This window comes from Pseudorasbora parva, chromosome 20 (genome assembly GCF_024679245.1).
Source record: "Pseudorasbora parva isolate DD20220531a chromosome 20, ASM2467924v1, whole genome shotgun sequence".
Taxonomy (NCBI): Eukaryota; Metazoa; Chordata; class Actinopteri; order Cypriniformes; family Gobionidae; genus Pseudorasbora; species Pseudorasbora parva.
Window position 1 is genome coordinate 41,966,174 of NC_090191.1, and position 13,394 is coordinate 41,979,567.

Sequence of the window (13,394 nt, forward strand, 5' to 3'; positions counted from 1 at the left end):
TATTTTTTTTTCCTACTGTGGAAGTCAATGGCTCCAGTTAACTGTTTGGTTTCTGACATTCTTCAAAATATCTTCCCTCGTGTTCAGCTGAAAAAAGAAACTCATACAGGTTTGAAACAACTTGAGGGTGAGTAAAGGATGACAGATTTTTATTTTACACTGATTGATGTGTGTTAAATGTCTACAGGAGTGTATCCCGGTGAGTTCTCCATCGGCGGAGGGCTCCTCCATCGAGGTGGATAATTTGGAGGAGTTCGTCCTCCGTCCGGCTCCGCGGGGAATTACGGTGAAATGTCGGATCTCACGGGATAAGAAGGGCATGGACCGCGGCCTTTATCCCACATACTTCATGCACCTGGAGAGAGAAGACGGCAAGAAGGTGACTATCTGAGACTATGGGCTGGGTGATATGACCAAAAAATCTAATCTTGGTATTTTTTAGTTCAATGGCGATACACGGTATATATCCCAGTATTTTCTACATTTTTCTATTTGGATTTAAAAAATCTTTAAAGGGTTAGTTCATCAAAAAATGAAATTGATGTCATTACCCTAATGTCGCTCCACACCCGTAAGACACACAGTTTAAGATATTTTATATTTAGTCCGAGAGCGTATTCAAGTGTATGCACTAGGGCTGGGACAACGCGTCGACGTCATCGATGACGTCGACGCAAAAAATACGTCGACGCAAAATATGCGCGTCGATTCGTCAGACTCAAAATAAAGATGGCGGCGCCGGAGAGTAGTAGCAACCATAGATGTACATAATAAGTATATTATTTATTATGTATATCTATGGTAGCAACACGAGTGGCTCCTCAGACTTTCAGAAGTGCAAGGCTTGCGGTTTGGCCACAGTCTATGGGGTTGGCGCGCGGTGCGCACGGAGCATCACAGGCATGCGCGCACGCGTTTTGTTGTCACGGCTACATAAACAAATTTCTGCACACAGGAAGACAGATGTTTTGGTAATATTTGATGTATTTTAATCACAAAAACAAACGTTTGCATCAAGTGAAAGCATCGGACACATTGGCTCCGTTACCTACATAATAAGCTGTTTTAAATTTAAAATGTTCAATGTCTAATCGCGCTGATGTGACCGAGGGTATCCATCCTCTAAGTGAGCAGTTTCATCCCAGGACTATTCCGGTTTTAAACGGAATATTGGCGCCCATAATGCACTCTACATGTAACTGTTTTCACTGTCATGCCGCGGATGCGCGTGGCGTTTCTGTTGCGTGTCAGCCACGGGGCTGCGTGACGTTTTCTCTGCCTTTGGACACTAGAAGCGTGTCTGACGTGGCGCTGCTGCTGCTATTGATGCGGAGGGAAGCCCTATTCCAAATGTTAAACATAAATAGCCTACTGATACAGCAAAGAAAACGTCGGGAGTAGCCACATATCTATGGTATTGACGGCAAAATAGGCTACAGAATATTTCGTTCTGTATTGACAGTTGCAATATTTCAAAATCGATAATTGACGTTTTTTATTATTACAATTAGGCCTATATCTGCATTTATGTAAACCTACAGACTTTCAAACATGAAAATGTAATTTAATAATATGTATTCGTGTCAAAATGATATATAAACATCTTTTCCTATTCTATTTTGCCTGGAGACGCTCCCAACACGTGAAAAATAGGCGCTCTTCTATTTCCAGCATGCATGCGTTTTCCGCGCGTCACAGGCAGTGTGCGAACTCCAACCTGTTAACATGTGAGCCGAAACAAAAACGGACACGCCACGCAGCCGAGACGCTCACGCTTGCAGTGTGTCCCCGGATTTGATTAACCAACTTGTTGATATTTAATCGATGGGCATAGCCTGTAGGCTGAGTTGCATACATAGAAAAATCGTATAATATGTTTCTTTGTTGTAGGTTAATACTTATTTATGTGTGTGTGTGTGTGTGTGTGTGTGTGTGTAGCCTACTTTATGTTTTCAAGGTTTTATTGAATGCATTGCTCTTGTATAGTCTTACTTTGGAATTTTAAGAGCAATAAACATATATTGCAATGTTAAGGAATTCGTTTTTTCATTCAGAGAATTAAATCAACATGTATAAATTGCTATTAGGCAATTAATGGGGAGATAATCGGTAATCGAATCGAATCGTAACCGAATCGGTCAGGAAAAATGAATCGTTAGATTAATCGATGCATCGAAAAAATAATCGCTAGATTAATCGTTTAAAAAATAATCGTTTATCCCAGCCCTAGTATGCACACTATACTGTCCATGTCCAGAAAGGGAATAAAAACATCATCACAGTAGTCCATATGAGACATCAGTGGGTTAATTAGAGTCTCTTGAAGCATTGAAAATAGACCCCTTGATGGGTGACGTCCCAGGAAAATTCACAGTTCGCAGTGCGCATGTCGGGGTCAGAAAGTTCATTCCGTCCCATTGAATTGTATGTTAACCAGAGAATTTCTCGTCAAGAAAATAATGGCTACTTGCATCGTGTACTGTGAAAACCGCACCAGTTGTGGAGTCAAGTCGGATCTCATCCGTTAAAGAACATCGACGACATGTGTGGCTGAAAGCTATAACGGGCTGGGGTGTGTTAATGTCACGCAGGTGGTGGAGTAATAACTGCTTTTAATGAATTAGCTTAAGATCGAATTCATGCTAGATTGTTTTGCTATAAATTATAGACATGGCATCTGAGGACTAATTCTCTTTTTTTCTCTGTTACTTTGCTTCATTTCCAGATTCGTTCATAAGCTCGTAATTCTTAATGTGCTTTTCAAAAAAGGTGCAGTGACAAACTAAAAGACATACCGTATTTTCCGGACTATAAGTGCACGGGCTCAGGTAGGGTTGGGCTTGATTTTTTTTAGCCCGATCTAAACTCTAATATGAGGTTAGAAATTTAAAATTAAAGTACCCGTATTTTCCGGACTGTAAGTCGCTCCGGAGTATAATGCCTGGTTCAGACTACAAGATATTTTTGTCTGTTACGATAGTTACTGTGTCAGATTACGCGATTTTTAATCTAGAAACATGTCAGACTACACGTTGCTACTCGACCAATCATCGCTTGTTGTCACGACGTGCGTGATGTCATTGACTTTCAGAAATAAGAGCGTAAACAAACGATGTCTGAAGCAGCGTGTATTGGCTGTTTTATGTTTAGAAAAGCGCACAAATAAAAATAAAACCCAACAAAGGACATGTTCCTGGCTTACTGGATGAGGACATTATGGCCTGTCAATCCTCCAAAAGAGAACTTGAGGTAAAATATTGTTCTTTTAATATTAAATATTTAGTTATTAGCCAGTAGTAAAAGCTTGCCACCACAACGTATTTGTAAAACATCTTTTAAGTTACATTCCAGTAACGTTACCCACCGGGTTCCTGAAGGGCTTCCGCTATCGTTCACCAGCATTTTTCTTATGTGGTTGTGGTAGTCCGTCGATGACACATCGTACAGTCAGGAGTACTTTTGCCACACCTCCATGAACCTTTCCTCCATTTTATAATTCCACCTAAAGTTAGCGGCTCCGTCATCTCTCATGCGTTTCGCCGTGTTTGAAAGCTGTGTACGAAAACTGTCTGTGCTCCGGTTGGTCAGCGTCACACGTGACAGAACCCGTCGTGAAGGACCGCAAAAAATATTAAACATGCTAGTCTTTCTGTCATGATGTCGTGAAGTATCGCAGGCGCGGATTCGGTTGTCGTATACTATGACACTAGCCTGACAAGCCAGACCCACATCAAGATGTTTGGTCTGGAAACTCTCCATTGACGGCTCAATCTGAGGGGCGGATAAACGGTCGTCTGTCAAACTCCCTCTGCACGCGATAGGATAGCGCTACACCAACCAGAGCAACGAAGGTGAAGCAGAGCTTGTTGATAGATTAAACATTCGCCGTATCCGGTCGGCTAAACTCTAAACACATCTTCCCTTCTTAAGAATGACTTCAGTGCCACTCTTTGTTCTTTTCTCAGAGAAAAGCTTAACTCCAAGTCTTCCAGAATCGCGGTCAAACCTGATTCGACAGACCGCCGTTCGCCAGTTTCTGTGTTACTAGAAGCACGCAAACGCAACTCGGCCGTCGTCATTATGGCCCCGCCCACCGACTCTATACACGATGTGATTGGCCCGTCCAGATTGTGAGGAATACAGCTCAGAAGGGTATTGAGAGTTCCTAGACGACACTTGCGGGCAGATTAAATTTGCTGCCGCTAGGGTGTGTCTAGATTTCTAGGCTACTATGACACTATACGAGATGAAACGATCGATTCTTGCATCCCGACGTCCATTATTGTTTACGAATCCCTAAGACACCTTACGTCAAACAGATCGTGCCAAATTCGGGCTAATATCATGTAGTCTGAACCAGGCATAAGTTGCATCAGTCAAAATGCGTCATGAAGAGGAAAAAAACATATAAGTCGCACTGGACTATAAGTCGCATTAGGGCAGAGCGGGAGCCGCGCGCGAACTATATATATATATATATTATTTTTTTTTGTAGGAGTCTTACATTACAAAATAAAAGGAAGATTGGATATGTTCCATTAAACGGATATCCCTTAAATTTCTAAATAAGAGAACCAACACAAGAATAAGAAAAAATAAAATAGCGGTCCAGTCCAGTGGCAACTTAGCATAGTTACAGTTTTGATTTTACGACAATAATCTTTGAATACATCTATTATATAATGACTCCATTTTCTACAAATTCCTTTAATCTTTTCCACTGCATAATCTCTGTTTGCTTTGTTAATTTTAAAGAAAAGGTAAGAATTTCCATCTTATATATTTTGATTACAACTGCTTTCCAGTCTTCTATAGTGGGTGATGTAGGTGGGAGCCATTTGCACGTAAGGGCCTTTTGAGCTGTGACCAGAAATATTCTCCATAGGTATATATATTTGCTTTTAAGCAAGTCCAGGGGTTAACTATATCTTACCAGTTATTTTAAAGCCCTTAATATAAAGCAGGTATAGGGATGGGTATTGTAAAGGTTTTAACGGTATTAATACTCTTAACGATACTGCTTATCGGTCCGGTACTTTAACGGTATTCTTATCGGTACTTTTTGAGATTTACTATATATATATATATATATATATATATATATATATATATATATATATATATATACCCCACACACACACACACACACACACACACACACAATTAACAAAGATACACATTATATAGGCCTACACAGTGCTTTAATTTTAGGAAGAATTCTAGTAATCAAATGTAATATAAAACTGCATAGTTTATCATAAATAGGATAAATTAATGCTTATTAAAGCTGAAGTTATTCATTCAAGAGCTGCGAGGGATTTTCTCTTTGCATTTGGTTGTTTAATTCGCAGTAATTCGTCAGCATGTTTATTTACACCGCTGCCTCTTTAAGACAGATGTGCAGATCTATAGGCGACTGATAATAGGCAGATGCACTACACTTTCTCCCAACTATCCATAATAACTACGTCCATTTTAGACACAAACTGTGTTTAAGAGACTCTCCAAGCCGGTCATTTTGACATGGATGTTTGTGTATATTTGATCGTTTTAGACGCGAGTGTGAAACCGAAAGTGTAGTTTGCTCGTCTTGTTGCGGCTGTTTCGGAGAGCGCGCCGACTTGGGAACAATCTCTTGCTGACATTTTTGTGCTTTTAATCGCTCTTTTTATAATTAAACGCGTCCCACAACCAACAGTAGCAACAATCACTGATCGTGCTGATTCTGTCATTACGTTTGAGTTAAAGGGAGAAATGACAGCGTAGGCTACTGCTGCAAAGGGAATTAAGTTGCGCTAGACATAAATATTAAAATTATATTCTTTGCCAAAATCTAAAGCCAAAATCTTTGCCAAAGAAGCCAAAATCTAAAATAATATCACATTATCACAATCTAGTGTAAAGTGTAACCAGGCTATGTTTGAATGTTTAGTTCTGTCCTCTGTCATCACTCATTAGGGCTGTCGTTTTGTGCTCTCTCTCTCTCTCTCTCTCTCTCTCTCTCTCTCTCTCTCTCTCTCTCTCTCTCTCTCTCTCTCTCTCTCTCTCTCTCTCTCTCTCTCTCTCGCTCTCTCTCTCTCTCTCTCTCTCTCGCTCTCTCGTAACGTGTATTTTCAAAAGTACCGACAGCAAAACCGATAACGGCCGAGCTTATCGATACAACGGTCTTTCAAAATTCAGCCCTGGGGCCCGTTTAATGCCGGGTTTCGGTACCCATCCCTTGGTATCATGTATAGGACAAATTGTATCATGCACTTTGCCTGCATCAGCTCACTCTGCGTACTCGCATCAATCTGCTGTATATACACGTATCGTCTCTATAAAATATATCGATATATTGTACAAACTCGATATACCGCCCAGCCCTACCATATCCACAAGCTTTTTAGTCCTTCTCTTGCTCAATCTCTCTCTCTTTCTTCAGGTGTTTTTATTGGCCGGACGCAAGAGGAAAAAGAGCAAGACATCAAACTATCTGATCTCCGTAGACGCCACAGATCTGTCCCGAGAGGGCGAGAGCTTCATAGGAAAACTGAGGTGCCTTTTATTTCTGCTATTAACTCATCGAATCTCAGCAGATTTGATCTCAGCAGTGACGTCCAGATGGGGTTTGAGGGATCGGATCATATTCAGACGATCACCCGGGATGGATGTCTCCTGTTCAGATCTTTTGACTGCATTAACTCATCCCTGTTTTTTTAAAGGACAAATTGTGGTTACAATGCTGGATTTACAATGGAAAGAAGCTCCATGAAAACGTCTACAGGGAGTGCAGAATTATTAGGCAAATGAGTATTTTGACCACATCATCCTCGTTATGCATGTTGTCTTACTCCAAGCTGTATAGGCTGGAAAGCCTACTACCAATTAAGCATATTAGGTGACGTGCATCTCTGTAATGAGAAGGGGTGTGGTCTAATGACATCAACACCCTAAATCAGGTGTGCATAATTATTAGGCAACTTCCTTTCCTTTGGCAAAATGGGTCAAAAGAAGGACTTGACAGGCTCAGAAAAGTCAAAAATAGTGAGATATATTGCAGAGGGATGCAGCAGTCTTAAAATAGCCAAGCTTCTGAAGCGTGATCATCGAACAATCAAGCGTTTCATTCAAAATAGTCAACAGGGTCGCAAGAAGCGTGTGGAAAAACCAAGGCGCAAAATAACTGCCCGTGAACTGAGAAAAGTCAAGCGTGCAGCTGCCAAGATGCCACTTGCCACCAGTTTGGCCATATTTCAGAGCTGCAACATCACTGGAGTGCCCAAAAGCACAAGGTGTGCAATACTCAGAGACATGGCCAAGGTAAGAAAGGCAGAAAGTCGACCACCACTGAACAAGACACACAAGCTGAAACGTCAAGACTGGGCCAAGAAATATCTCAAGACTGATTTTTCTAAGGTTTTATGGACTGATGAAATGAGAGTGAGTCTTGATGGGCCAGATGGATGGGCCCGTGGCTGGATTGGTAAAGGGCAGAGAGCTCCAGTCCGACTCAGACGCCAGCAAGGTGGAGGTGGAGTACTGGTTTGGGCTGGTATCATCAAAGATGAGCTTGTGGGGCCTTTTTGGGTTGAGGATGGAGTCAAGCTCAACTCCCAGTCCTACTGCCAGTTTCTGGAAGACACCTTCTTCAAGCAGTGGTACAGGAAGAAGTCTGCATCCTTCAAGAAAAACATGATTTTCATGCAGGACAATGCTCCATCACACGCGTCCAAGTACTCCACAGCGTGGCTGGCAAGAAAGGGTATAAAAGAAGAAAATCTAATGATATGGCCTATAATGATATGATATGTTCACCTGATCTGAACCCCATTGAGAACCTGTGGTCCATCATCAAATGTGCGATTTACAAGGAGGGAAAACAGTACACCTCTCTGAACAGTGTCTGGGAGGCTGTGGTTGCTGCTGCACGCAATGTTGATGGTGAACAGATCATAGGGCTGGACAATAATTCAATATCAATATATATCGCGATATAATTTTTTTCAATAACGGTGATATGATTTTTAAACACATTTCCGATATTTCGATATGACTGACGTTCAGGGCGCAGCCGTCAGAAAGAGCAGAACACGATTGGCTACTTGCGCGATGACGTACACCACGGACACGCAGCCAGTGCTCAGCAGTAGTAAGGCTGATAGATCCAACGCGGCAAGTTTTAGCTACAAAAACAGTCCCTGACTAATACAAATGTGACTGGACGAGCTTCCACAAGTAAGGAGAAAGACTAACTTTCTTTAGTGGCGTGGAAGTGGTTCGGCTATCTACAGCACTATTCACACGGGATTAGTAGCCTATTATAGAGACCTCTGTGATTTAGAAATTACTCCCCCACATCTGAGTTTTGCGTGGCGCATTCGCACGGGATAAGCAAGCCTGTGATTTTACTTGAATTTACTGACTTCTCCCGGATATGATAGACTTCGTTATAGATATCTGTATGAAATCATAAACAAGCATCGATATCGTTTTGATTATTTTACAGTAGCCTAATAAATAAACATAATTTCGTTTAGTTAGCGAACAGACGCCATGAACTGAGCTCAGACCAGGGGCAGGAGTCAGATTTATTTTATCACGAGTGAGAAGCTCACAATATACGACGGAAGATTCAGTTTCAAATGCAAAAGTGGCTATTTAAACAAGCTTGTCATTGTACTGTACTGTTCTGTTCTGTTTTTCATTAAGAACAGTAGGCTATTGGTGTTAATATTAAACACCATTCAATCAGATTACTCTCAAATTGAAAATCATTCTAAAGTGAAAGTATAATCCGTGCGGGCGCGGCTGCACGGGAATTCATAACGGTGCGCATTATGAATGCAGACTTTATTCTTCGTGAAAGATAAAGATAGAAATGCTCACAGGAAGAAAAAAAGCTTGCAAAAATTATATACAATCCGCCTAATCCTGGCCAAATCACAGAGATGCCGATTCGCACGGGACTAATGTTATCACAGGACCTCGGTGTTCGGCGAAATATGGTAGGTAATTTGCGGGGGAGTTTTTACTTTACAAATTACAGACATAGCCGATTCGCACTGGATTAAGATCACAGACATTCTCTGCAATTATTAAAAATCACCAGAGGTCCCCAGGTAATACTTGTCCCGTGCGAATGGGGCTTAAGATCTGATATTAAACTTCAGGTTTCAGTGTGCTGCAAAATGTGCCGGAGAGGTGCCGACTATGGGTGTAACAATACATCGACATAGATGCATCAATAATGTCTAACGATACGATGCCAAGCGTTAAAAATAACCCATGTAGACTATTTGTGTAAGAGGCAAGTGGCACATTTGTTTTAATGCTTTCCACATTTGCACACAATGACATGTATTAACACCATATTAACAAATGCAAATAAAAGGTGAACATTAATTTATTTGTACCGTTTTTATTTCTAAAATATTATATAGTTTTATAGGAGGAGGTTTCATAGACTTGGCAAATTAATTTTACCCTTGTGGCAGTTCTTGGTAGTTTTTCTAAAGCTTTTATATAGTTCATATCGATATCGAAATTATATCGTATCGACCGAAATTAAGAAATATATCGTGATATAAATTTTGGCCATATCGTCCAGCCCTAACAGATCAAAACACTGACAGAATCCATGGATGGCAGGCTTTTGAGTGTCCTTGCAAAGAAAGGTGGCTATATTGGTCACTGATTTGTTTTTGTTTGGTATTTGAATGTCAGAAATGTATATGAGTCAGAAATGTTTGTTTTTTGTTAAGTTGCCTAATAATTATGCACAGTAATAGTCACCTGCACACACAGATATCCCCCTAAAATAGCTAAAACTAAAAACTAAAACTTCCAAAAATATTCAGCTTTGATATTAATGAGTTTTTTGTGTTCATTGAGAACATGGTTGTTGTTCAATAATAAAATTAATCCTCAAAAATACAACTTGCCTAATAATTCTGCACTCCCTGTAGAGAAAAGCAGTGTACAAAAACAACTAAATCGTTAAAAAAAATTGATGAAGATAAATAAATAATAAGATTTTGATTTAGAATAAACAAATTGGATTAAAAATAAGAAAATTATATTAAAATATTAATTAAAAAAGTGAATAAAATAAATTAATAAATATAATTTAAAAACTGTAAAATATGTGAAAAGTAAATAATCAAAAATTTTACTTAACATAAATCATAAAAATAGTTTAAGGTTGAATAAATAAATCTAATCTTAGATTGTTTTTCTCTAAACTTTTCCAATGTAAAAAATTGAATAAATGATACAAAATTAGATCAAAATAAAAAATGTTGATTACAATAAATAAATATTTAAACAACTGATTAAAATGAATAAATACAACATAAATTTAAATAATAAAAACTAAATTAGATCAAAATATATAAAATTGAAATTAATTTATTAAAATGATGGACTTTTTAAATTTATTAAATAGTAAAAAAAATATGTTTAGAGAAAAAACATGCAAAATAAAAATTAAGTTAATTATAAAAACAAATAAATACTAAAAATTTGATTTAACAAAAGTAAATAATACAGCTAAAAGTTATATTATAGTTATATAATGTAATACTTAATTTAATGTGTATACATATAATATACATTTTTTCAATGTATAAATTTTTTAATTGTTTAAATTTGGTCTTTATATATATATATATATATATATATATATATAAAGCTGCCTTTAAAATATCTTTTTTGGGGGTCCTTGGGATCTAAAGGATTGAAACTCTATAATCCAAGTGCCCTGCTGTAGTAAAAATAAAAGTGTAACGTGTGTGTGTGTGTGTGTGTGTGTGTGTGTGTGTGTGTGTGTGTGTGTGTGTGTGTGTGTGTGTGTGTGTGTGTGCAGGTCTAATCTGATGGGAACAAAATTTACCGTGTATGATAACGGCACGAACCCCACGAAAACCCCCGGAGCGCTTCTGGAGGAAACCAACACTCGGCAGGAGCTCGCCGCCATCTGCTACGTGAGTGTGTGTCCGTTTCCAGGTGTTTTTTGTGTTTCTGCACACTTCTTATGGTTGTGTGTGCTTGTTTTTTTGACATATCAGGACACAAATGTGTATAATGCCATGGGTATGACACAGGTATTACAGGAGAGGGTGAAATATGAGGACATTACCCATGGCCCCACTTTTCAAAAGGCTTATAAATCAGACAGGAGGAGTTTATATGAGAAAGTAAAAATGCAGAATGTTTCCTGTGATGGGTAGGTTTAGGGACTGTGTGTGTGTGTGTGTGTGTGTGTGTGTGTGTGTGTGTGTGTGTGTGTGAGCCTGTTTATGTGGTTTATGAGGACACAAATTTGTATAACTACATGGGTATTACACTGGTATTACACTATAAATGTGGTTTATGAGGACATATCAAATGTCCTCATAATTCAAATGGCCTTAAAAACACTAAATGATGTTTTTTTGAGAAAGTAAAAATGCAGAATGTTTCCTGTGATGGGTAGGTTTAGGGGCAGTGTGTGTGTGTGTGTGTGTGTGTGTGTGTGTGTGATGGGTAGGTTTAGGGGCTGTGTGTGTGTGTGTGTGTGTGTGTGTGTGTGTGTGTGTGTGTGTGTGTGTGTGTGTGTGATGGGTAGGTTTAGGGGCAGTGTAAGGGGATAGAAAATACGGTTAGTACAGTATAAAAACCATTACTTCTATGGAATGTCCCCACATTTCACAAAAACAAATGTGTGTGTATTTTCAGGAGACCAATGTTCTGGGCTTCAAAGGGCCGCGGAAGATGACTGTGATTATTCCCGGCATGAACATGAATTTCGAAAGAGTCCCGGTCAGGCCCCCTTGTGTGAGTGTCTGTGCTGACAGCTGTCAATCAGATCTTCATTACGAGTTCAGACCTTCGAATGATGCATTAATGTGTGTGTGTGTGTGTGTGTGTGTGTGTGTGTGTGTGTGTGTGTGTGTGTATGTGTGTTTCAGGATCAGGAGTCTCTGCTGAGCAAATGGCAGAATCATTCGCTGGACAATCTAATAGAGCTGCATAATAAAGCTCCAGTGTGGAACGACGACACGCAGTCATACGTGCTAAACTTTCACGGCAGAGTCACACAGGCCTCCGTCAAGAACTTCCAGATCGTGCACGACAACGACCGTAAGTCATCTGAGTTAGAGTCCTGTTTTAACCAGGCGTACACGGTGCGATTTTTGCTGTCGTATGAACTCGCAGACAATTTTTTTCTATCAGGAGAAATCGCGTGGACATCGTGTATGCTCGTATGGTCGCGGCTCGCACCATGTGAGAGGAAATACGAGACGAGCCGAGCACGTTAAGAGCACCTCCCGACCTCACGATAATTTTTAAGCATGTTTAAAAAGTTCGGGGAGTCGGCCGGATTTTTACCAGCATATGACTGTCCCCTATTGCCAAATCATGCACAAGCACGTCACATAGGCTCGATCTATGAGTATTATTAGCTCAGTCGCTGCAAACATACAGCGTTCACACACACACACACACACACACACACACACACACACACACACACACACACACACACACACACACACACACACACACTCTTTCTCTCTCTCACGTCCACCCTTCTCTCTCCCTCTGGTTGTTTCGGTTGAAAGGAATGGCTACTGTTCTCTGCTTTTCAACAAATCATTTGCACATTTTTTCTTTATTTTTTGTATCTATCAGCAACATTGAAAGCTCTGCGGTGTCTGTGTTTAACGAAAGCTTGTGTGATCGCGGCCGGCTCGCGGTGCAAACAGTCGTGCCGTGTACCAGCTGATTTGATGCGATGATCAAATTAAATGACTCGTAGCATCTGCAATATCTCACGACCTCCCGAGTGTCCGAAGTCGCACAGTGAACGCCCGCCTTTAGTTAACGATAATACACCGATCTGGCATAACATTATGACCACATAACATTCCTAATATTGTGTTGGTTACCCTTTTGCTGAACCGTCGATGCATAGACTCCACTAGACCCCTGAAGGTGTGCTGTGGTATCTGGCACCAAGCTGTTAGCAGCAGATCCTTTAGGTCCTGTAATTGGCAAGGTGGACCGGACTTGTTTGTTCAGCTCATCCCACAGATGCTCGATTGGATTGAGATCTGGGAAATCTGGAGGCCGAGTCAACGCCTCAAACTGGTTGTTGTGCTCCTCAAACCATTCCTGAAGCATTTGTGCTTTGTGTCAGGAGCATTATCCTGCTGGAAGAGCCACAGCCACCAGAATACCGTTTCCATGAAAGGCTGAACATGGTCTCAGCAATGCTTAGGTAGGTGGAGCGTGTCAAAGTAACATCCACATGGATGGAGGACCCAAGGTTTCCCAGCAGAACATTGGCCAAAGCAACACACTGCCTCCGCCGGCTCGCCTTCTTCCCATAGTGCATCCTGGGGCCATGTGTTCCCCAGGTAAGCCACACA

At 40.3% G+C, this 13,394-nt stretch overlaps 1 protein-coding gene across 3 annotated transcripts in view; it reads left to right on the forward strand.

Moving 5' to 3' along the window:
* tulp3 (TUB like protein 3) overlaps positions 1–13,394 on the forward strand; it is a 38,749-nt gene that overhangs the window by 24,402 nt on the left and 953 nt on the right. For all 3 annotated transcript variants that reach the window (XM_067428272.1, XM_067428271.1, XM_067428273.1), the window contains 5 exons: positions 188–379; positions 6,425–6,537; positions 10,847–10,964; positions 11,698–11,796; positions 11,931–12,102. In XM_067428272.1, the coding sequence (XP_067284373.1) occupies positions 188–379; positions 6,425–6,537; positions 10,847–10,964; positions 11,698–11,796; positions 11,931–12,102 (694 nt within the window). The remainder of the gene's footprint in view (positions 1–187; positions 380–6,424; positions 6,538–10,846; positions 10,965–11,697; positions 11,797–11,930; positions 12,103–13,394) is intronic.